At 42.7% G+C, this 24710-nt stretch overlaps 1 protein-coding gene across 1 annotated transcript in view; it reads left to right on the top strand.

Moving 5' to 3' along the window:
• The window catches only part of LOC139289565 (intersectin-2-like), a 31155-nt gene extending 6683 nt beyond the window's left edge, over window positions 1–24472 (top strand). The window contains exons 2-40 of the mRNA XM_070911196.1: window positions 434–506; window positions 1451–1543; window positions 1741–1804; window positions 1908–2095; window positions 2405–2665; window positions 3203–3308; window positions 3485–3621; window positions 4470–4533; window positions 5225–5362; window positions 5487–5575; window positions 6270–6532; window positions 6641–6790; window positions 6964–7104; window positions 7281–7368; window positions 7695–7834; window positions 9320–9501; window positions 9619–10409; window positions 10502–10623; window positions 10783–11049; window positions 11151–11347; window positions 12504–12559; window positions 12877–13043; window positions 13211–13241; window positions 13356–13477; window positions 13643–13739; window positions 13889–14083; window positions 17175–17296; window positions 17470–17576; window positions 17735–17918; window positions 18284–18382; window positions 18536–18619; window positions 18703–18786; window positions 18978–19040; window positions 19609–19758; window positions 19887–20005; window positions 20097–20179; window positions 20308–20391; window positions 21509–21682; window positions 22069–24472. Of these exons, the coding sequence (XP_070767297.1) occupies window positions 500–506; window positions 1451–1543; window positions 1741–1804; window positions 1908–2095; window positions 2405–2665; window positions 3203–3308; window positions 3485–3621; window positions 4470–4533; window positions 5225–5362; window positions 5487–5575; window positions 6270–6532; window positions 6641–6790; window positions 6964–7104; window positions 7281–7368; window positions 7695–7834; window positions 9320–9501; window positions 9619–10409; window positions 10502–10623; window positions 10783–11049; window positions 11151–11347; window positions 12504–12559; window positions 12877–13043; window positions 13211–13241; window positions 13356–13477; window positions 13643–13739; window positions 13889–14083; window positions 17175–17296; window positions 17470–17576; window positions 17735–17918; window positions 18284–18382; window positions 18536–18619; window positions 18703–18786; window positions 18978–19040; window positions 19609–19758; window positions 19887–20005; window positions 20097–20179; window positions 20308–20391; window positions 21509–21682; window positions 22069–22217 (5658 nt within the window). The 5' untranslated portion in view covers window positions 434–499 and the 3' untranslated portion in view covers window positions 22218–24472. The remainder of the gene's footprint in view (window positions 1–433; window positions 507–1450; window positions 1544–1740; window positions 1805–1907; window positions 2096–2404; window positions 2666–3202; window positions 3309–3484; window positions 3622–4469; window positions 4534–5224; window positions 5363–5486; window positions 5576–6269; window positions 6533–6640; window positions 6791–6963; window positions 7105–7280; window positions 7369–7694; window positions 7835–9319; window positions 9502–9618; window positions 10410–10501; window positions 10624–10782; window positions 11050–11150; window positions 11348–12503; window positions 12560–12876; window positions 13044–13210; window positions 13242–13355; window positions 13478–13642; window positions 13740–13888; window positions 14084–17174; window positions 17297–17469; window positions 17577–17734; window positions 17919–18283; window positions 18383–18535; window positions 18620–18702; window positions 18787–18977; window positions 19041–19608; window positions 19759–19886; window positions 20006–20096; window positions 20180–20307; window positions 20392–21508; window positions 21683–22068) is intronic.
• Window positions 24473–24710: the final 238 nt, after the last annotated feature.

Here is a 24710-nt window from a genome sequence, read left to right as displayed (position 1 = left end):
CACAGAACAAAATGTAACATCACAATACCGCTATGAAGTAAACAGGCCAAACAGAGTTTAACAGCAGATGATTTCTCCTGTTGTTGATGTTGTTTGCATTGTGCTAAAGGATGAACATGAGCACAGCATCTGTAGAAAAGACCATCTCGTATGTATTGCACCGATCTCTGGCCCCTACAGAGTCCGTGTGGATAGTGTCCCAGTAGTTTAAAAGCTTTGGGATGTGGCCAGAGTGCTCCTGACTGAAGAGAACAGGAGGAGCCCTGTTTGACTCTGCTAACTGACCAGAATCTCTCTCTCTCTCTCTCTCTCTCTCTCTCTCTCTCTCTCTCTCTCTCTCTGCTTGTTTTCTCTCCCTCCTCTTAGTGACACCACTGTCCCATCTTAGCTGCAGTATTGCCTGACGACTGGGCTCTGACTGTGTGTTTTGCAGATGGCTGTTAGCAGTAGCTGAGGACGCTGCCGGAGTTCCCCCTCTCTGCCTCTGCCACCTGCAAATATGAATGGTAAGTCCACTGCAGTTTGTGTGTGAGTGGGTGTGTAAAGGAGGGGGACAGACCAGAAGTTTGAGTGTGCGGGTGTGATTTTTATGGCCCTGCAGATCCACTGAGGCCAACATGGTGCAAGTTCTAATAATGATAATGATTCATTTAGTTTGATGCCTATGTGTGGCTGCACGTGCATGTGTCTGAATATGCACTAGTAATTTGTCTTATTGTTTGTGTGAGTGAGGTCCTTTCTGGACCAGCTTATTTGTAGTTCTACATTTAGTACAGCTGTTGTGCTCTGTGGTCATTTTTAAGTTGACTCCATTATCTCCATATTTTGACACTAGTTACAGGAACTGTATTTGTTTTGTTATGATGAAGTCAACTGTCCATTCACTGTGTCTGTTGATGGAGTGTGAAGTAAAAACTGATGTATAGTCAGCCTTGGTCAGGTAAATAAAGTGAAAGTGTTCTGCCCTCCTCTCTGAACAAAGTGACACATCACTGGCAACACTGCACTTCATTATCACTTTGTCAATATCAGTGCATTCCTGCTGGGCCTGGCCTCGGCCTTCTCTCTCATTTCATCTCATCTGTCTGTGTGTCTTCCTTCCTTTGTTTGTTTGTTTGCAAGTCATATAATGGTTGCTAACTCTTTTGTAATCATGCAAAGGGTATGTTGGTTTGCTCAGGTTTAGTTGTTGTCTTTATGTAATTTACGCTTGTGTGATTTATTTAAACAGTAAGAAGGTAAACAGGGCCATGGGCTTGTTCAAAGAGCAGGTTTTTTAATTAGAATCCAGAAATTTACATTTACTGATATAAAAAGATCTCTCTTTAGTAAAGTGATATTAACTCTGCTTCTTTGAACAGGCCACTGCTGATTGGGCTGATACTCATCTAATGATAATGGCTATGTTCTACGTCTGATGCTTATTACACTGTGTTCTTTTTCTCTCTAGGTGGTCTAAGTGTATGGGCGATCTCTCCAGAGGAGAGAGTCAAACATGATCAGAAGTTTGACACCCTCTCCCCATCAATGGGCTATGTCTCAGGTACACACACTAACACACACATCGTTGTACTGACTGTTGGTGCATCATGCTCACAGTGATTATTATTTCATAATGCCATTTCACCATGACTCATCCTTCAGCCATTAACCACAGCAGGCACAAACATACTGTAGATAGTGATGTATTGTATGCAGGAGAATCTCCATTTTCTTTTCTTCTTCCATCTCTTTCTGTAGGGGAGCAGGCCAGGAAGTTTTTCCTCCAATCGGGGCTGCCTGCTTCAGTGTTGGCTGAGATATGGTGAGAAACACACACTCTCATTGACACTGAAGTATTTACTGAAATCTATACTTGCAGCACAATATCACACTCTGTTGGCTCTCTGTTGTCCTCTGTCTCTCAGGGCTCTGGCTGATATGAATAAGGATGGTAGGATGGACAGGCTAGAGTTTTCCATCGCTATGAAGCTCATTAAGCTAAAACTCCAGGGTACACCGCTTCCCCTAGCACTGCCAATCATCATGAAGCAGCCTCCAGTGCCAGCTCCAACCCTCACTAACCCCACCTCATCCTTGACCAACTCAGTTTATGGTACAGTGTTATTAATATTATTGTTATTGTTATATACTGTATGTGGATGTTAGTTAGTTAGGAACTCAGCTGTCCACAATGTGACTGAAATGTCACTTTTGCTTCAATAGCCACTTTTGCTTCAATAGCCACAGCCTTAAACATAAAAAACATCACAAAAAAACTTAGTATAGGTATTAATAATATGTAGACTAAAAAATGTAAATGCAATACAAAAACCTATGAACAAGCTAATCTGAAGTGTGTCTCACTGATCTTTATACATGTTTGTGCACATGCACATTGACTGGTTTACCCGTTGTGTCCTAGGTATGGGTTCTGTGCCGAACTTGTCCATGATGCCCGGGACAAACCTTGCCATGTTGACCCCTCTCTCCATGGCAACCCCCGGACTCTCACCTTTGACACCAATGACAGGCCTCTCCCCTTTGGTTCCTACAGCAACAGGCCTGAGCCCTCTAATAGCCTCCACCCCCAACAGGCCCCTGATGCCCACTGTGGGAAACACCACCCTGCCAAACGGCACCATGGGTATTCTCCATCCGATCCCAGCTGGAGGTTTGGCCACTGGTACGGACAATTTTCATTTCTAACTTTTATTTATCGGTTTCCTCTGCTGTTTTTTTCCTCTGCTGTACTATTGTGTATCTGTCACTGCTTTGAGTGACAGAAAGAGTCATCAGGGGGGTTCTCCTGTATGATTAAATACATACATGCAAGATGCTTATTTTCTGTTTCTTATAGCATAAAAGGAGCAAAGCAGGAACAATTTCACTGCTCTGAGAGTAAATGTTGTATATGTTTGCAGCAGAGTGCAGTTGATGAAATATGTCTGTAATTTGAGGGGAAATGGAGGGAAAAGGAATGAATCCTGGCCTGGTTTTGCAGAGTCAGGTCTCTCTGTCTCATGTTCATACAAATAGTCTCCCTGACCTTGACAAGGTTACAGCAGTGGCTGGATGACAGTATATTACTGATCCACTACAGGGATCTCCTCCCCTTTCTGAAAACTATAAAAAAAAATGTCTATATGTTGGGGAAAACACAGCATCCAGATTTTATGGTTGTGCTACAGTAAAATAACGTGTGTGTGCTTTGTGTTGTCAGGCCTACCTTTCTCTGCATCCCCCTACTCCTCTCCACTAGGACTCTCCTCTGGTGCTCCTGCTGGTATAAACAAGGCCTCATCGCTGCTGGACCTAGCATCTAGCAGGTAACTTGCACAATAAAACACATACAGAAATTTTAAGCACTAAGCAATTTCCTCTTTTGCACCATCAGTAGCTCATTTGTCTTGTATGTCTCTTTTGAAGTGCGAAACCACACTGGTCTTCCTGACGTTTGGTGCGTTCAGCTTGTATTTTCATGTTGCCACTGTTTGTCTTTCAGCTCCGCTTCCTCTTCCCCCTCTGTGATGTCCCCCATGGTTACTGGTCCCAGCGACTGGGCTGTGCCACATGCCTCCAGACTCAAATACAGACAGCAGTTCAACAGCTTGGATAAACAGATGACAGGATACCTCACTGGTACGATGTGTGTGCATATGTATGTGAACAGTGTGTAGGTCATACAAAACTAACAAACTATGCCTGGAATGCAGGCGTGGACGTTCATGAACAACAGTCAGTGATGATTTCATGGGTCCCTCCCTCTTTCTTTCTATGCGTGTCAAACCTCAGCTAAGGAAGTGGCGGCTTCAGACACAGGGGCAGTTTCTCAACACACACACGCACACACTCAGCCAAGTATGCATTTGTCTTTTCGTCCTGTCACTACAAGCCTTGCTGGACCTGTTCTCTTGAAATAGCCATGATGCAGTCAAACAACAACTGTACATGCATGTTCTCACACACACACACACACACACACACACACACACACACACACACACACACACACACTTACTCACTCACTCTGACTTCAGCCAGATTTTCTGATGTTTTACTCTCAGTATGACCTGATGCACATTATGTGCGGTCCAGCATATTAAATATTACATGAATGGCTTTTTTCAGTTGTTGGAGCTCTTAGTCCAATCTCTTAGTAGATTATAGCATACAGCTCCATACTGATAAAAAGGTTAACTGTTGTTCATACTGACACAGTCCTTTGATCACCATCTCTTATATCCAGGTGAATGAGTAGTATAGAATAGATTTTATTTCAACATCAAACGTTTTATCACAAACATCAAGAAAACCTGGAATCACCAGCTGTGGTGATACATGTGACAGGCATCTTGTTCACTCGGCACATTTTACATCAGCACATACTGAACCGCTCCTGACACACACCCTTAACCTCTTCCTCTCTCCACCACACCCACACATCTGTGCTATACACGTGTTCTGACATTTGTCACTCTTGTTGCCAGGTCAGCAGGTGAGAGGTGCCATGGCAACCACGATGCTGACTCAGACACAGCTGGCTTCCATCTGGTGAGAATATCTGTGTGTCTGTACATGTCCTATGATTGCTACAGCGTTGTGTTCAAGAGGCAAAGTCAGGTTTGGCAGCCAGAATTAAGAAACTTCATTCCGCTATAGCTGGTATGACAATAGGCCATTGTATGCAAATTAAGGCTGTACTTAATATCTATTACTGATAAATGAAAGGAAATAAAGCTGGTTATTTTAGAATGTTGTTTTTGTATTTAAATGCATCTCAGAGACATCACACAATAGGATCTTAAGGACTACTTTAGTATGTTTATATATGACAGTATACAACACATAGATAACTCCTTGTGTGATCACCAGACAATATATGTGTGCCTGTATACAGTATGATATATAATATAGACTATGTAGGGCTGAAACTAATGATTGTTTTCATTGTATAAAGGTATAGTAGTCATATGGTCCCTATAACTGGACGTGTCAATGTAGATCAGCGTCCAAGTAGCTGAAAAGTTTTCGTCGCTAACCTTAACAGGCAAGTTCAGTAGTCATAACTTAACTGTGATGAAAACAGCTGATCAACAGAAAGTTGTAGTCATATTGAATAGCTTGGTTCTCTAAAGGTGCAAAATATGTCCCAGTTGTCTTGAGGTACCTTCATATCCTGTATGTAATTCTACTGCTTTCAAAGGTAATATTGTCAGTATAAAATCATGTAATCCTTCCGCAGGAATTTAGCGGATGTGGATAAGGACGGCAAGCTAAAAGCTGAGGAGTTTATTCTGGCAATGCATCTGGTGGACGTGGCAAAGATTGGACAACCACTGCCGCTGACACTGCCTGCTGAGCTGGTGCCTCCCTCACGAAGGTATGTGGACACGTATGACTCAATTTAACAACAACATTGACATGGACTACGTTACTGTGTATGTTAATTTAATATTTTACTCATTGTGAATTCAAACTCAAGTTATTTTAAATTTATATTCCAGGGGTGCAGTGAATGGATCCAGCTCTTCGGTCTATGCAGCTCTGACTGATGACTTGGACATTGAACCTCCACAGAAAGCCAAAGCCAACTGTCAGTACTCACACTACCAACACAGTGTTTAACTGCTGCATTATTACAAGCCTTATTCTCTATATTAAGATAATGCTCCATTAATACAATTCACTGACAAGTAATAATATAATGGCACATATTGTGGTGACATACATACACAGTAGCAACCTGCAGCAGCCTGAACTGTAGCCAGTCAAGTTAATCTAAGTAGTGTAGTGCAGCACACTTTGGTGTTGGGTTTGTTCACACTATCGTCTTACACACAGTCACAAGGCAGGTTGTAGCAGCTAGAACTAAAGGTTATATCAAGTGTTTTTAAATATTAGGTTCACAGCTATTTTAAAATCCCTAAATCTCCTAAACATCAATTACAATCTTACAATTGTGTCTGTCATTATTTGTCAGAAGCAGTTTTACTGGAACTGCAAGTTTGACACATTTTCTGTTTTAAAGCTCCATTATTATCCTTTTCAAATACACAAGCTCAAATAGATAGTCAGTAATAAGTCAAATAAGCATTTATTAATAAACATTTTATTAATAAATGTGTAAGTTTGTGTCCCCATTCCAGTGTCCAATGGGCACATTAGCCGTTTTAATACTCCCAAAGAACTCACATTTACTTCTTAAAACTAATTAAAATAAAAATAAGTTCTTTAAACAAAGTACACCAACACTGACTTCATCAGTATTTTTATTTGTCTATATACAGATTCGTTCGAGGATAAATTCAAAGCAAACCTGGAGCGAGGGAATGCAGAACTGGAGAAAAGACGCCTGGCTCTGCAGGAGGCGGAGAGGAGGGAGCAGGAGCGGCGGGCTCAGAAGGCGAGAGAGGAGCAAGAGAGGAGAGACAGGGAGGCTCGAGAAGCTGAGGAGAGGAGGAGGAAAGAGGAAGAGAGGAGGCTGGAGCGGCAGAGGGAGTTTGAGAGGCAGAGAGAAGAAGAGCGACAGAGAGAGATAGAGAGAAAAGAGGTGAGGGAGCACTTTTTAAGTATTTTCATATAAATGCGTTTCCTGCTTCATAGTGAAAGCAGAGAATTGTTTCTTTACACTTCAGTGTCCTGTGTGGGTTCATTCCAGGCTGCACAGCGGGAGCTTGAGCGTCAGAGGAAGGAGGAGTGGGAGAGGCGGCGGCGAGGAGAGCTCCAGATAAAGAGGGAGCAGGAGCAGGATGATATCATCAGATTGAAAGCCAAGAAAAAGAGTCTGGAGATGGAGCTGGAGGCTGTGGTGAGTGGTGGAGAGGTTTATTTCATTGCAACTTATCACATGCATGTAGAGATACTGTAATCATACAGGGTTTGCCTGTTTGTCCAGCTGCCTCTCACACATCACAACCACATTAAGGAAAGTTTGTAAAGTTTCTGTCATCCTCTCTGTTTCTCTGTTTCTCTCTGCCTCAGGGTAACAAGCACCGTCAGATCTCAGACCGGCTGCGGGACTTTCAGAACAAGAAGAAGCTTCATAAGACAGAGCTGGATCTGACCAATCAAAGGATGGACACACGCCAGCAAGACATTAACAACCTGCAGAAACAGCTAGGGGTGTGTTTATGTCCTGTGTTTCTCTCACTACATGCAAAACACTATTTTATAGGGGCAAAGTAGCCACGACAGTTATTAATGGTTATAACAGTTGTGTGTTGCATTTATGTTTTCCCAAATATCTTCCCCCCAATGACGCATTTCTTGTTGCTTCTGATTCATTTCCTCTCGGTCAGGAGTTCCAGAGGAAGTTGTCCCAGCTGACTCCGGAGCAGAAGAGACTGACAGAGAAACTCAAAAACATGGCTCTGAATAACCTGCCTGGTTAGTGTTGATGGATGAATTGACAGAGCTCAGGAACAACAGCATATTGTAGCAGCACTGATGGATGGATGGATGGATGGGTAGATGGACAAAGAGACTGTTGGATAGATGTATATGGAATTATTTAACATAATGCATCAAACCACTGCAAAAATGGAAAAGCATGAAAATATCCTCAAAAAAATATTGGACACATATGAATGAGAATGCAATTATAGAGATTTTCACCTTGCAAATCTACCTCCTGGTGTCATAGCACTCTTTTGTTTCACTAGGATTAAGGACTAAGATTCCAGCTTATTTAACTGTATTTGATCTGTTTGTAGTGGCAACCATGTCCACCCTGAAGGTGGGCGTTACAGAGAAAAAAGGGACATGTATGAAACTGCGAGAGCAGCTGGAAGCTCTGGAGAAAGACACTGCTGCCAAACTGTCTGAGATGGACCAGTATAACAAAGATATGCAGGTATGAATTGAGTACAAGTGTAACATTAATAGAATAGCTTAACATGGAGCATGTGAACAGGTTTCAAATCATATCAAATCATATCTTAATCATGTTGACACTTAAGGGCCTAAGAATACATAAATAGAACACTTAGTCTATGCAAAATACTTCATCAGAAACTCTTACGGTCATTCTTTCATTCATTCGTTCATGCACTCATTTTGCCTGATTCCCCCTCATGGCCGTTAGTAGCCTTGGCAGTGTTTGCAGACGACACACTGAACCAACATCACCCAAGATTCTTTTTACAATACTGCTGGACTGGGTTGGATGCTTTTTATCTTTTAACACTCCTTTGCTGGATCTAGTGAGGGTTTGACCAAATTGGGCAGACTTATAAACCTTTCTTATGGCAGATAATGTGAAATGTAGGCAGGTGTAACAAGTTACATTGGCTCCTCTCCATTTAATTGTGCCAGTGTCCACCATGAGAAAGACCTATAGTATGACTTAAAAGTATGATGCAGGACAGACATTTTACTGTGACTGTGCATTGCCATGTTAGTACAGTATGTGAACAGAAGTGTGTTTCTTAAATGACATGAAATGAACAGGGTGATGCTGTTAATGTGGAGCTTTAATACAGAGCTGGTTGTAGTTTTGATTCTTCTTCCTGTTGTTTTACTTACAAACTGAACTTATTACATCTTTATATCTTCTTTGCCTCATTTTATAACAGATTTGTGTTTCAGAGTGTGCAATGCCTGTTTTTAAGTTCCACAAATATTACACACTTACTACTGCAGCTTCACCCTTGATGCCTCTTTTCTCTCCTCCTCCTCCTCCAATCATTCCTTTCCATCATAACCTTCTTTCTTGCTTTCTGATTCTGATTTTATTCCTTTGTTAACTTTTATACCTCTCTTATGCACTTCTCTTCCCCTCTTCTCTTTTGGAAATGATCTTCTATTACTTTTCTTTTCCCATGCTGTATTCCTCTCCTCTTTTCTTCCGCTCTCTTCCCTCTCACCCATCTCTTATCCCTTGTCCCCAACTTTACAGTATGTGGGCGCTGAGGACTCTATGCTTCAGGCTGTCTTCTGTCTGCTGGCCTGCCTCCGTAACCTCTTCTGCCTACTAAAGGTTTTCGCTTTAGGTCTCTTGGTTGTTCCCCTTTTTTTAATCTCTCCTCTGCTCTTTTCGGTTAATCATTTTTCTGCTCGTATTTCTCCCTTTCTGCATCATTGTGACATCTTGTGTCTGTGCTGTTTTAGCTTCTCTTTATTCTCATCTTTTGACGTATCTCTCTTTTTTTTCTTTCTTCTCTCTGTCGCTCACACCCTCCTACAAATTGCTCAATGTTTAGGCAACTATGTGCATGCTGTGTGTGTTCAGTCTTTTATCAGCCCATTATGTCTATCCAGTCAGCTCATTCTTTAATTCAGTCACACGTCTTTCACTCTGCTATGCTAGTAAAGGTTTGTCTTTGTGTGTGTGTGCCAGGAACTGACAGAGAGCCAAAGAAAACAGCAAGCAGCACTAGAGAAACTACGGAGCATCAAAGAAGATAAGCGGCGTGAGCTGATTCGAAGGAAGGAGCAGGAAGAGGAGAAGAGGAGGAGGGATGAGGAGAGGAAACAACAGGAGGAGGAGAGGAGGCGGAGGGAGGAGGAGGAAGCTCAGAGGTATTTTGCTTTGGATTTCTCGACCTGCTCTAAAATGTCCATTCAAACTAAAATTCAGCAATCTTTTTCATCTTCATAACTTTTAAAATAACGTCAACGCTTGCTTCCCACTTACAGGCGTATTAAGATGGAAAAAGAGCGTCAGTGGCAGGAGAAGCTAAGGAGGGATGAAGAGGAGCATCAAAGGAGGCTTCAGGAGGAGAGAGAGGCCAAAAAAAGGGAAGAGGAGGAGAAAGAGAGACAAGCTCTCATCCAGGCTGCCAAGGAGCAGGCCGAACGAGAGCTCAGAGCAAAGGAGGAGGCCGAGCGAAAGAGAAGAGAGGCGGAGGAGAGGAAGAAACGAGACGAGGAGGAGCGGCAGAAGCAAGCGGAGAGACGGAGGCAGGAGGAGGAGAGGAGGCAGCTGGAGGAGGAGAGGAGGCAGCTAGAGGAGGAGAGGAGGAAACTGGAGGAAGACCGGAGGAAAGAGGAGAAGAGACGGAAAGAAGAGGAGGAGCGACGCAGGAGGGAGGAAGAGAGGAAGAGGTTAGAGGAGGAGCGAAGAGAGGAGGAGCGCAGAAGAGAGAGGGAAGAGGAGGAGAGGAGGAGACAGAGGGCAGCCTTAGCCGCCATTCGCGATGGGGAGGAAAGGAAAAAGCGAGAGGAGGAGGAGAAAAAGAAGAGAGAGGAAGAGGAGAGGAGAAAGAGGGAGGAAGACAGGAGGAAGCTTCAGCAGCAGCAGGAAGAAGAGAGGAGGAAGCGTGAGGAGGAAAGAAAGAGGGCAGAAGAGGAGAGGAAAAGAAAGGAGGATGAGGAGGAGAGAAAGAGGAAGGAGCAGGCATCTCACCAGCAGCAGGCGAGTGGAGGAGGGAAGCTGGATATTCAGGAGAAACTGACGGCTCTGCTGAGAGGACTGGAGGAGAGGAAGGGTAAGACATAAACACACAAACACACATTTTTATACTTTTCTGTACTTCACTTTCGAAAATCCGTTCACATTATGATCCCTGATGTGCTTTAGGAGGCCAACCCAGGGCCACACAACACAGGAAGTCAGCGGCTCTCACGTCCTTCAAAGCGATCTACCCGTTCACTGCACGAAACAACGAGGAGCTCAACTTCAACGCAGATGATGTCATTGAGGTAAGATTGAAAATCACATCTCACAAGGGCTTCACAAAAGACAGAGCTATGACAGAAAAGATAGAACGTTTAGCAGTCCACTTATTCTGTTTTACTCTCTTTCTCTTTTACTTTTGCTCCTCTTTGTCTTTCTCAAACGTTCCTGTCTCCTCCTGTCAGGTTGATGAGACGACAGAGCGGGAGGAGGGTTGGCTGTATGGCAGCAGACAGGGGAAGATGGGGTGGTTCCCAGAGAGCTACGTTGAGAGAGTGGCCTCATCGGGTACAGCTAATAATAAATCAGCTGCTGCTGCTGCTGTTCCTCCTAAAGTGCCGCTCCAGTCACAGCTCTCCAGTGCCCTTGAGGCTGTCAAGGCAGCAGGGACGAAGTCTGCCTTCACGCCGACACACTCTCCAAACCCTGCACCCTCTGAGACACAAGGACAGGTGAGAGGTTTACAGAGTGTTACACCTTATACAACATACTGCTGCACAAGGTACTACAGTTAATCACAGTATGTACTCACTGTACTGTCTTTCTTTGTCAGCAGGTGGTGGGTAACCTGTTGGCCCAGGCCCTGTGTTCGTGGACAGCAAAGACGGACAACCATCTGAACTTCAATAAGGACGATGTCATTCAGGTATTGGAGCAGCAGGAGAACTGGTGGCTCGGGGAGCTGAATGGTGAACAGGGCTGGTTCCCCAAGACGTATGTGACACTGCTGGGAGAAGACGAGAGTTCAGAGTAAGTCTTCTGATGAGGTCGCAAGGTGATGACTGAATAATTAAGCTAATACACATTTTTGTCCTCAGTATCAAAGTAATTCAGTGATAACTGTCTCTACATCCATGGGTACATTGTAAACAGGATCTGCTAATAGCTACTGCAGCAGACTTTTAATCGTGCCATTTTGCCAAAATGTAACCAAATGTAAGTAAAAATCACGTGGCTCAAGTTGTAGCTACAGCCAACTCACCGACTCCATGGAAACGTCATACTTCCTGTTGACAAGTAGGGGGTAACGGGTTGGGCGGGGCGCAGTTGTCTTGACTTGGTCAATGTCAGGCTTTGCAAACCCTTGAAGTAAAGCAGCTTTGTCCTCACACATGAAAACAACCAAACACACATTTGTTTTGTGCCACTTGTGTTTGTCACAAAGTATTGGCCATGAGCTGTCATATTTTCATTTTTAAACATGCACACATAAACTCAGTAGCCTGAAGCACATACTTGTCCACGTTCCATATTTTGGCTGTTGGAATGCTTTTTATCTCAGGGTAAATCAGTGAAAACAAGCATCAGTCACATGATAATGTCTGCGTGTCAGTGAGTGTGCCTGAGTCTAAAGGCGTGGCAACTATTCCAGTATGTAAGGTATTCAGGCTACAGACATTTCTGTGATGAGGAATCTACTGTGATCACACAGTAAATGTACAGTATCATTCCAGCTGGCATTGTACCAGATTGTTATGGTGAAGAGGAAGCAGAGCCTGAAGGTGAAGCTCTTGATTTACGAGTCAATCAAGTGCACTTTCCAACCTTCACTGATCATGAGGTTTGGCTAATAAAGAGCCCAGAGTAGAACCCCTGCTTCTTTGTATTTAAATGAGCCTGTTAAAGTGTTTCGGGCCTTTTGAACAGTATGACTCCTGGTATTCCAAGTACATTCAACTCAAAGACCCCAGGGCAGACCCGGACCATGCAGCAGGGATTGAACCCCCCATCTGGCTTAAGAATGCCTTGCTTCCCCCAGGAGGAGCTGGAGGTCATGGCTGGGGAAAAACATTTGGTACTACTTTGCTTGTGTAGTTTGCTGCTTGCCACTGTGAACCAGATACGTGTTGGAGGATGGATGGATGATGGCTGAGTAAGTGGTAATGTTGTCTTCACATGTTTACAGCATGAAGAGCTCCCCTCCCGATGCTTCAGAGTCAAGCGACAGCCTGCAGCTTGAAGGTACAGTAAAATTTCCTCTTAAATATCAGTCTAATGTGATTCAGTTCTTCATACATCACATACATATGTCCAACTCATATTTGAACATTTTCTGATCGTTTTCAGGTGGTTTTAGGGGCAGACATGTTAGTTTTATCTTGGACTTGAATTATGTGTCATGTCTCAAGTTTACAGTGAAATCTGTATTTCCCTCGTGTCTAGACACTCTTGACGACAGTATTGTGTAGTTCAGCTTAATTTAGCAACAGACTTTGTATAGGCTGGAGCCTTAGCTACATTGCTCTTTATTTATGTTCATATATTCTTTCCCTTTCCAGAATATGTGGCGTTGTACACCTACGAGTCTCCTGAGCGTGGTGATCTGACGTTTAGAGAGGGAGATGTGATCTTGGTGAGCAAGAGAGAGGGAGAGTGGTGGAACGGCTCTATAGGCGACCGCACAGGCCTCTTCCCCAGCAACTACGTCAAACCTAAAGAGACAGATGTAAGAACACTCAACACATACTGACATACAGAGGAAAACCGCACTGTATTGCTGGTTGTGGTGGATTGCATTATATTGCTAAGGAGTTCCTGTTATTTTCTTCTCCCCCTGTATCTCTGTGTAGTGTTTCTAAAGGTTTGTGATATATATAATTGTATTTTTTTCAGACATCAAGCATATCTGGAAAGAAGAAGCCAGGTAAGCTCACCGTCTTCTCTAATTTCTCCACTTCTGACACTCGCATAAGAACACAATTCCTGATTTGTAATATTGCTGCAATTAAAATGAGATTTGTGTCTTTCGCGTGCACAGAGATTGCCCAGGTGCTTAAGGCCCACTCCTCTACCAGCCCTGAACAGCTGAATCTGGAAAGTGGCCAGCTCATCCTCATCCTCAGCAAGAACACCTCTGGCTGGTGGCTTGGAGAACTACAGGTCAGTAGTTTGTTGTGGGTCTGTGATTCATCTCATCTCCACTCAACTCACCCTTCAGCAGCACTTCACAGGGAAAAAGAACAATTGGAGGCAAGTCTGTTTATCACCTTGCGACCCGGCCAGCATCCCTGACGTCTGACGTTTGTTTATGTTTTCTGACTCTAGGCTCGTGGTAAAAAGCGTCAGAAGGGCTGGTTCCCTGCCTCTCATGTCAAAATATTGGGATCCAACAGCGGCAAGTCCACACCAGCACCCCAACCAGGTAACACGCACACTTCTGCAAGTCAGGTGAAGGCCAGAGGTGACAAGACAAAGTATACTTTATACTGTAAAGTATACTGTAACAAAGTACATTACATTAATAAAATGATAGTATAGATAGTAACTCACACACATCTCATCTTCTCTCAGTCTGTCAGGTGATAGCCATATACGACTATGCAGCCGCCAACGGGGACGAGATGAGCTTCTCCAAAGGTCAGCTGATCAACGTTTTTGACAAGAACGACCCTGATTGGTGGAAGGGAGAGGTCAACGGGGCCACTGGTCTGTTCCCCACCAATTACGTTACGTTGACCACAGCAGATTGTGACCCCAGCCAGCAGTGTAAGTTAATCCCTTAAACATCATATCAGGACTATTCATGACAGGAAATATGTATGTTTAAAACACGGAGATGCTCTTCGTCCATGTTGCTTTACACCACTGTGACTAACTAATACTTATCCCTTGTTCATCTATGCAACCTCCATCTACCATCATTGATAGTTTTTCATCCACCCATCTCTTCATCTGTATATCCTCTCTTCTCACTGACTGTTTCACCTTTTCCCCTGTTTTTCCTCCCTCCCCGATCTGTATTTCTCCTTCCCTCTCTCTCTCTCCATTCCTCGGCTTCTGTCTTTTTCTTCTTCTAGGGTGATAGAAAGTCCTCTTCCTCCTCCACCTCCTCTTCCTCTCCCACTCCTGACTTCAGAGAGACCCACTATTACACACTGCTCTGAAGGGGCGGAGTGTCTGGACTCCCTTTCTACTAACTTCTCCCACTGAGCTAATGTTACTGTGTGTGTGTGTGTGTGTGTGTGTGTGTGTGTGTGTGTGTGTGTGTGTGTGTGTGTGATAGAGGAAACAATGAAAACAGGTCCTGTGTTGCCCGTGAGTGAATCAGGACCTCAAACAACTTTCTTATGACTATGCTGGTTCAGTGAATTGTTGAAACCTTGGTGCCTTTTTGTGATTTCCACGGTTTTTATTTTGACCGTGAAGTCATGATGCTAAATCATCATGTGATTGATGAGAAAATGCATCTGAAGCAGAGGGATAGTGGGTCTCTCTTTGGCCTGACTCTCTTCTTTCCTTTTGTTTCTCATCACAAGACACTTATTTGTCTTTTCCTTTTCTTTCTTTTTCCTTTTTTTTATACTTTCTGTTTTCCTTTCTTACTCTCCACTTTTGAGAATTCAGCTCACACAGAGCCCACTATTTGTCTCTGTCTCTCCTCAGAGATGTGTCTATATTCAGATGTGCACATTTTACTGTCATTTATCTAAGCCTTGTTCTTCATACTAACAATGAATATCGTATTAACCAAGCTTGTGGGTATTTTGAGAGATAATGGACCCAGCCCTCCTGCACTTGTCTTAAAAACGCTTGAAACAAGGCATGAATAAATTTATTAAAAAGAAATATGTTCAAGAAAGAATAAAGTAAATGATATGTTCAGGATTGAGTTAGAAACCTGAGTGGAGAGTAAGCTGAAAATACAAATTGTAGTTGATCTCTACCCGACAGATGTTTGGAGATGTAGCATTAAAATTCCCACCCTTTGTTTTCACTTCATGTGAACTCTGTTAACTATAACCATTTTGCAGTGGGCCTTTGATTTTATGCCTTTGAAAACCTTCTGTTTAACTTGATTTGGACCCAGAATGGTACAAGCAGAAGTGTACACTTTGTCCTCTACATTTAAAGGCCATAATTGGGTCAGCTGTTATGACTGACAGAAGGAACATAAGTAGTTTTGAAGTGAGATGAAGCGACTCTTCACCATATGGCTAACTGCTTCAAAGCCTTTGACAGACATACACTTTGCCTCTAGGGGTGATGTTACGAACTGCTGCTGCACCTTTATATTAACTGGATGCTGTTTTGCTGCTGCTCTGGATGTTTTTGTTTGTGCAGAAAGTGAATGCATGTCTGCTCCTAGTGATTTAAAAAATAACACACTAATCATTATTGTCAGGATTGTGGAGACGTTTTATTCAGGTCAACAAGTGAAAAACACTAATCTATGCAACTTTACATGAGGTACTGTGGCTCCCAGTCTGATGAATGCGACATCGAGGAGTTAAGTAAAAGATGCTACAATACAGTTCAGATGTCTGTCGTGTACCACCATCAAATTCACTGTAATGATGAAACCTCATGCAAGGAAAGCAAATTGCTGCTAAAATGCTAGCCACTTTTTTCTTTTATTTAGTTCCGAGGTGACTCACTTTACCACAAACCTCCCTCAGATTTGTGAAAGGCTGCAGTGAAGTTGGTGAACCACACTGACTGAAAGCTGCATAGCAGCAGCTGCTGTTAGCACAACTGATCTGATATCTATTTGTGGTACAAGTTGGTGTAATTATTTTTGAAGATGTGTCTTTAATATATTTTCTGATTCTGAAATGAAATAAATAAAGATTTGTTTGAGATGACAGTGTTTTATTATCTTTTACCTCTATTACTACACCTCCACGGGTGTGTGTGTGTGTGTTTATATTGTCAACACAGCACACATGATTAAGATGGACAGATATACAGTATGTGAACAACCTTTTCAACTGTTTTAGTAACCTGCACTACGCTTCAAACATCCCTCCTCCAAATCTGCCGTCTTTTTTTTCTCTTTTTTTATGCCTCAACTGTGATAATATCAGGTATCTGATCGGGACATTCTTAAAGAAAATGTTCCCAATTGTTCAGGTTTATTTTAGTGGCAGTCACTGAAAACAAAAAAAAAACTAAGCTTTTTGCACTCTGAACATGCGTCAAAGGGTGAGAAAGAAAGAAAGAATCCTCCTTCCTGTTTTGGTACAAACAGATTTGGTCTAGGAGAAGTTTTTAGTCTAATACCAGCCACAAGAAGATAACGGCATAGAAGGAGAAAGAGACAAACAAGACAGGAGAGACGAACTTTGAGCAAACGGAACAAGCAACTAAAATACTTCGAGAGACATAATCAGAGTCATAGTGATGACTTTACAGAGCAGTTTTCACTTTCTAAACCTTTGGGATGAGACAGGCGATGAAGGTGAAAGAAGAGAAGGGTCAGTGAGGGAGCAGCAGTCGGCTAGTATAGGACCCTCAGAATGGGCTAATGGGCACCTTGTATCAGGTAAGTGTGTGTGCATGTGTTTATGTATGCTGATCTAGACTATAATCTTTCATGTTTCTCTTTCCATCCATCTTCTTCTTCAGCTCTGTCGTGTCCCTCCTTACTGAAAGCTTTAGTAATGTGCACAGACTTGAGAAAGAGTCAACAGCAGCACCATGTTTTTTGGTCCAAACGTCCAGCAGGAGGCAGTAAATTCAGTGCTAAAGCATTTGCTGTGGTTTAAGTGGTGGCTTGGCTCTGTGGATGCGGCCACACTGGTTGAATTTTTTTTGAAGTAACACAAACCCCCTTCTTGTGTGTTCCCCTGTCCTGCAGGGTGTGCAGACCTGAACAGCCTGGATTCAATGAGCCCTCAGGAGAAGAAGAGACAGGGTTACATCCACGAGCTGATTCAGACTGAGGACAGATATGTGGAAGACTTGCAGATAGTGCTGGAGGTAATGGACACATGTTGTGCTGAATAACGTGTGTGTGTGTGTGTGTGTATATATTTATACAGTAAAAGTACAATTACATGCAGTTATTTTATGCGAATGAGATGTGTCTGTATGATCTGTAAATCGGTCTTCTTCTTTCTGTCTAATGACTATATTCCTGTCTGTGTGTGTAGGTTTTCCATAAGCCTATGTCAGAGTCAGGTCGGGTGAAGGATGCAGAGATGGCCATGATTTTTGTCAACTGGAAAGAACTGCTGGCCTGCAACACTAAACTCCTCAAGTAAATATCACACAAGCAGAGTGAATTAGATCGAGAAGAGACAGTCAGTCTGATAAGAGAGATAAAATGCTATTTTAATGTTGTCTATGTGGATTCTGTCTGCACAGCAATACAGAGCTGCTTGGGTTTACATATTGCGATCTTTTATTCGTGTGCAGGGCGCTACGTGTTCGCAAGAAGGTGGGCGGGGAGAACATGCCGGTGCAGATGATTGGCGATATCCTGGCTGCGGAGCTGTCCCACATGCAGCCCTACATCCGCTTCTGTTCCTGTCAGATCAACGGAGCCACGCTGCTCCAGATTCGCATTGACAACGAGCCAGACTTCAAGAACTTCCTCAAGGTAGGAAGGAGAGGAGAGTGAGGAAGGAGTGAGCAAGGAAAGGAAGTAAAGTTGTAGGTAGTAAACAAAGAGTGACAGGAAGAGGTGGAGACAGAAAGGGAGGGTGTGTCTTGGTGTGATAAAGTCTTACATTGCACTACAAGCCACATTTAGATGTATGTAAACCAGGGTTTGGGCTACACTGTGAAAAACATTTATCATTTTTAATACCTGCTTTACTTGTTCCAGTTTTACTTCCTGTCCTCCCCACCTCTGTTAAATTGGCTTAAATCATTCTCATGAAGTATTTTAGAAACCCGATACTCGGCAGTCACACACACAAGATTCCTGAAGTGTTTATCAACATTGTCTTTTATTCCCATCAGAAAATTGCCACAGACTACAGGTGTAAAGGCATGCCACTGTCCAGCTTCCTGCTGAAGCCCATGCAGAGGATCACACGCTACCCGCTGCACATCAAAAACGTAGGCCATTGTGTTCATGAGCGTGTCTGTGTTTGAACTCCTCATTAAGTGTTTCAAATGCTGACCTTACTGTGTGTAATGAGAAATAAAACAATGTTTTGCCTTTGTGGGTGTAATTAACTCGTCTGTGTATTGACTTGTGTGTGTGTTTAGATCCTGGAGTGCACCGCAGAGGGCCATGCTGACCGAGGTCCTCTGAAGGAGGCTCTGGAGAGGGCAGAGGAACTTTGTCAACAGGTTTGTTTCTTCACTGATTCTCTGATCTGATCTCGTCTTTCCATCTCCGTGATGTTCCTCTACTGAATAAATGTGTTAAACAGGTAAACGAGGGCGTGAGAGAGAAGGAGAACTCAGACAGACTGGAATGGATTCAGAACCACGTACAGTGTGATGGCGCTGCAGAGGTATTAAGCTTTACAACTAACTCGCAATTTAGTATCAATCAAGTTAATAGTTTCAATGAATTCAATTAGTGTTAGCTTAATTACATTATAAGTTAGTATCAAAAGAGTCTATTACTCATATTAACAACAATTTTGTACCTCATTCTAAAGAACATATGAAGGATCTTTCTGACGTGACTCTCTTTCAACAGAACATGGTCTTTAACTCTCTTACCAACTGTTTGGGCCCCAGGAAACTGCTCCACAGCGGCAAAGTGAGTAAAACTGAGTCAGTAAACCACTCTGGTGGGTCTTCATATAGTAGAAAAGTTTCCTTTCCATTTCCAATTTCCATGTTTTCATCTCACTGTATGAATATTTTAAAATCTAAAAAATGTTAACGACACCAGACAGACTGGGGAGGGCAGGGAGATGAAATGTGAAACATTAGCAGGTCAGATCCCGGGATGTCGTAGTGGCATGTTACAAGCCTCCGACTACAGAGTGAAACCTCCACAGAAGAGATCAGTGAGCTGGTCTCCTCTGTCTCTTCATCGGAGCAGAAACCCAACAGAAGGATCTCAGGCGGTGATGATACATCACCATGAATAATATTGTTATATAAACTTAGACACTTGCTTTTTGGTTTGAGGATTAAATGTCTTCTGATGCTGAACTGTCGACTGTAGTACTACCATCATCACTGAGCAGCTGAAAACGGGGGGGAAACAAACTTTACAGAAGTGAAAATATCAAGTAAATATGTTTTTGTAATCCGTGTAAATACTATTTCATTATTGTTGAAGTGATTATGAATGATGTATAACACTTGTTTTTTGGCAGATGTACAAAGCAAAGAGCAACAAGGAACTCTGGGCTTTTCTCTTCAACGACTTTCTGCTTCTGACTCATGCGGCTAAACAGTTCACCTCGTCTGGGCCTGATAAACTGTTCAGCAACAAGAACAATGTACAGCTCAAGATGTACAAGCCGGTAAGAGAGAGACACACATACACACACACACACACACACACACACACACACACACACACACACACACACACTTGTTTTAAGTTTTAATGTCCTGTGTTTGACGGTGTATAATGTTTTACTTCCTGTAGCCTGTTCTGCTAAATGAAGTTCTGGTGAAGCTGCCGGATCCTTCCAGCGACGAGCCCATCTTCCACATCTCGCACATCGATAGAGTTTATATACTGAGGACTGACAACATCAATGAACGGTAGCTGCGCACACACACGCCTACACAGATATACACACACAGACAGATTTGATGTGGCTGGTGGATTACTGTGTGTGTTTTGTGTTTTCAGGACAGCGTGGGTTCAGAAGATCAAGGCTGCGTCTGAAGAATTTATTGAGACAGAAAAGAAGAAAAGGGAAAAGGTCTATCAAGGTTTGTCTCTACACTCACACGGCCGCACTGACAGCAACGAACGTGATGATTTCTGGGTAAATCAATCTGTGTGTGTGTGTGTGTGTGTGTGTGTGTGTGTGTGTGTGTGTGTGTGTGTGTGTTTGCAGCACGATCTGTGAAGGCTAGTGGAATCGGCAGACTCCTTGTAACCATCTTGGAGGCCACTGAGCTGAAGGCGGGCAAACCCAATGGTGAGCATGGATACCCTCATGTTACAGGATGTTCTTGCAGTTCAGTGGACTAAGAAACACACCATGAACTTGAAAATATATATAGAATAATACACTGCTCAAAAAAATTAAAGGAACACTTTGAAAACACATCAGATCTCAATGGGAAAAAAAATCATGCTGGATATCTATACTGATATGGACTGTGTAATGTGTTAGGAAGGAAAGGATGCCACATCGTTTGATGAAAATGATCAACCTACAGAGGGCTGAATTCAAAGACACCCTCATGAAGTCTGTTTCTGATTGTTTGGTCAGAGACATTCACACCAGTGGCCTGCTGGAGGTCATTTTGTAGGGCTCTGGCAGTGCTCATCCTGTTCCTCCTTGCACAAAGGAGCAGATACCGGTCCTGCTGATGGGTTAAGGACCTTCTACGGCCCTGTCCAGCTCTCCTAGAGTAACTGCCTGTCTCCTGGAATCTCCTCCATGCTCTTGAGACTGTGTTGGGAGACACAGCAAACCTTCTGGCAATGGCACGTATTGATATGCCATCCTGGAGGAGTTGGACTGCCTGTGCAACCTCTGTAGGGTCCAGGTGTCGCCTCATGCTACCAGTAGTGACACTGACCCTAGCCAAATGCAAAACTAGTGAAAAACAGTCAGAAAAGATGAGGAGGGAAAAAATGTCAGTGGCCTCCACCTGGAAAACCATTCCTGTTTTGGGGGTCGTCTCCTTGTTGCCCCTCTAGTGCGCCTGTTGTTAATTTCATTAACACCAAAGCAGCTGAAACTGATTAACAACCCCCTCTGCTACTTAATATCCCAGAAGTTTAATTAACTTGATGCTATACTCTGATTAAAAAGTGTTCCTTAAATTTTTTTGAGCAGTGTATATAGAATCCATCTTTTCATCACTGCTGCACGCTACATGCACTGCTGCGTGGATGCCTAATGAAGCCAAGATAAAGCCATATTTAATTATGGTGTCATCCCTTTTTTCATCAGTTCATTCTCTGAGTCCTCTAGGCTACAGTTATACTTGTTTCCATAATGCTGTCTCATGTTTTGTCTCATTTTACGCTGTATAACATGCCTAATTCTTTCTTTCTTCACCTGTCTTCATGTCGTCCTGCAGGTAAAAGTAACCCCTACTGTGAAGTGACCATGGGAGCTCAGATCTTCACGTCCAGAACGCTCAACGACACTCTGAACCCCAAGTGGAACTTCAACTGTCAGTTTCACATCAAAGACCTTTACCAGGACGTCCTCTGCATCACCATCTTTGAAAGAGACCAGTTTTCACCTGACGGTCAGTTACCTGCTTATTTCTTCCCTTGTCTTCTCTCCATTTCATATCTTTTCTTGCCACAACTCCCATTGATTTCTGTGTAAAGCTGCAAAATATATATATAATTATATCAATATAAATACATATAATTCACTTATAAACATGATAATCTAGTGCTTAACATAAATTTGTAAATTGTGAAAAATCTGAAACATCTTAATTCATACTGTGTGGTGGATTTTATCATTAATACGTCCCTAATTTGTAATTCTCACTTTTGTATGACACGGCGGATGGGAACAGTCTTCTCTCTGTAATGCATTTGTTCTTAATGTTTGCTCATTATTATTCTTGGCTCTTTTAAAACCCAACTCAAATGTGTCTTTCTATTTCTCCTCTTATATCAGACTTTCTGGGTCGGACAGAGGTTCCCGTGGCAACCATTAAGAAAGAGTTGGAAAACAAGGGAGCAGTAACGCGTCGCCTTCTGCTGCACGAGGTTCCTACAGGGGAAGTATGGGTCCGCCTCGACCTGCAGCTCTATGGCAACAAATAGCCGTTAATAGGATGAGCTGAAATAATAATGGAGTCTTCTACCAAGACGTCCAGATGAGGATATTTTCCTCCTGCAGAGTAACCAAATAAGAAAAGCTGCTCTTTGTCACCAAACTCGGACAGTTCCCTCCACATGCCTAATGTGGACTCCAAGAAGATTATCAAACAAGACACTCCTAAACTGTGTTTCACACACCATGCCTTAATGTTTTAATATTAACCAGCACTAATAATACCTCTTCTGATGTCACCTGAATCTTCCAGTAGGGATCAGGGTCTGAGTGACATCATCTGAACCCACCAATAGGAGTCAGATCTTCTCTTTTTTCTGGTTCATGACCTGAGATAGAGAAGGTAGCATGACTGTTGCAGCGTTTTGCACCTGCATGATGTGTACTGTACACTCTGAGGGAGTTAGGAGGAAGCACCACAGCAGAGACACAGCGTGTCAAGAGGCTGAATCTGGGTCGTCTGCTGTAATATTTTACAACCTTCAGGGGGGTAGAACTGGACAAAGACTATACTATACTATACTATACTGGACTATATATGTAAAGGTTGTTTTCTACGCTGCTGTCTGGACTCTCATAGCTCTGTATCTCAGTTTTTAAGCATGTTGAGACACTTTGCCAAGTCTGCTCAACCAAGGCCATTTAATGAGTTGACTTACATGTTCATGTTATAGATATTTTTTTCCCTGAGAGACTCTTTATGGCTGTCTGATCTGTAGCGTGTCATCTTCTCACAGTGACATTAAGCACATCATTAACAGTAGATGACAGATGACGGACAGCAACACGGACTCTGAAGCTTTTGTCAGTATCTCTGGTCTGGAGTCAGTTTACTACTGTAGATAGAAGATCTCAGGATACGTTGTTCTGGGTTGAGTCTGTGTCACTGTACCAATGTTGTGTGTGTGTACGTGTGTGTGTGCACGCATGTTTTTGGAGTGTAGAAGCATAAACATACTTAACATTTAGTTAACATGTAGTAACATGCAAATATCCTCTGCCGAGGGCTCTTAATGCTGCAACTTTTGGAGTTAACTCGTAACTTCTGGCCTTAATGCGAGTCATCTTTTTAGTTTTTTAAAATCTGTCAGATCTTTGGGATGGTCTGATGGGGGTGTTAAGATAGAGTTATTTGCTTTTTTTCTTTCGTGTGCAAAATCAGCCATGGCCATTTAGTTTGAGTGCAAAATAATGTAGGTGACACAAGTATGAAAAGCTGTATTGATGAACGTTTCCTTCTATCCCTTGAACTCTTTCTCCATCTGAGTCAGCTGTTCCTGCCTTCCTGTTCGGTGTAGAGGTTTTTGAAGATGTCAATACTTTGAGGCATCACAGATTGGCAGTTTGTCAGCAACAATAAACAGTATTTGCTCACTTGTATTTTTTGTTCTTTACACTTTTACCCTGCCAGACAGATTTATAAGTGTCATTCTCCAGTCCCCGTCTCACTGACGGCAATATTGTCCATCTCTGCTGCCTCAAAAAGTTGTCCTTGTTATAAACAACTGCCATGAAAATGGATATAGTCTGTAAAAGCTTCTTATCTATGTTGTTGGTGGACTTTTTTCTGCCTTGTTTTTACTCTTTTGTCTCTTTTCTAACTCAGAGCGGATATTAACAAAAAAAAGTGTATTTATTTCTTTATTTATGCGTGTGTGACTATCCAAGGGTTTGGAGCGGCTTTGCTTGCTGTGTCATTCTTGGATAATCAGTTGGTATTCACTGGGTTTGTTTTGTCAAATATGAAATATTAAAAGATGTGTTGGTCAGACGCATGTTGACGCTGTTCTGAAAGGAAAAATCTGAGATGAGTCTCTGCGGTTGAGTTTTACTGTAAGTAGACTAGGTCACTAGTCATTTTGTTAGGCCTGCTGTTTTGTGCTCTTGCATTGTATTAATTTGTCATGTTCAACTTTTTATTTTAACTTTGATGGTTTTTTTTGAATTTGTGGAAAATGTGCAAATAGACTGGACTACCTTCCTCGTCGGTGTAGGGGGCTGTGTAAGTTTGTCTTTTGTTCTGTTTGCTTCTTCTTTTCCGCAGCCTTCTGCATTGACTGCTGCTGTTCTAACTGAGTTTGTGGCCTCTCTTACCCAGATTGTCTGTCTGATCAGCCTGGAGTCTGTAACCTGCTGTTTGTAGTCACTTTGGCCTCTTTGTGGCACTCTGTGAATCAGGGTTTCTTAAGTCAAATTAAAGACATTAAAAGTGAGCAAACTGTCTAATCATTGGCTGGCTAAAGACAAGTGACTTTCAACACTGTGAACTTTTGGTGCACAACCACAATCCTGCAGCTGTATGTATGGGCTGAATTGCACCTGAACTTCAGCTTTAGACAAAATAATTATTTAGTAAAGCTGAAAGTCTGCAGGTATATTAATAAGTGAGGCTTGAGCTCATCTGGATTTGATGTTGCAGCTGAAAATCTGAAACGTAGCACCAATTTTATGTAATGTCTGAGAACACTGCTCAAAACACAATA

Source organism: Enoplosus armatus, chromosome 1 (genome assembly GCF_043641665.1).
Source record: "Enoplosus armatus isolate fEnoArm2 chromosome 1, fEnoArm2.hap1, whole genome shotgun sequence".
Taxonomy (NCBI): domain Eukaryota; kingdom Metazoa; phylum Chordata; class Actinopteri; order Centrarchiformes; family Enoplosidae; genus Enoplosus; species Enoplosus armatus.
Note: the sequence above shows the minus strand (reverse complement) of the source record. Positions and strands in the feature narration are given on the sequence as shown.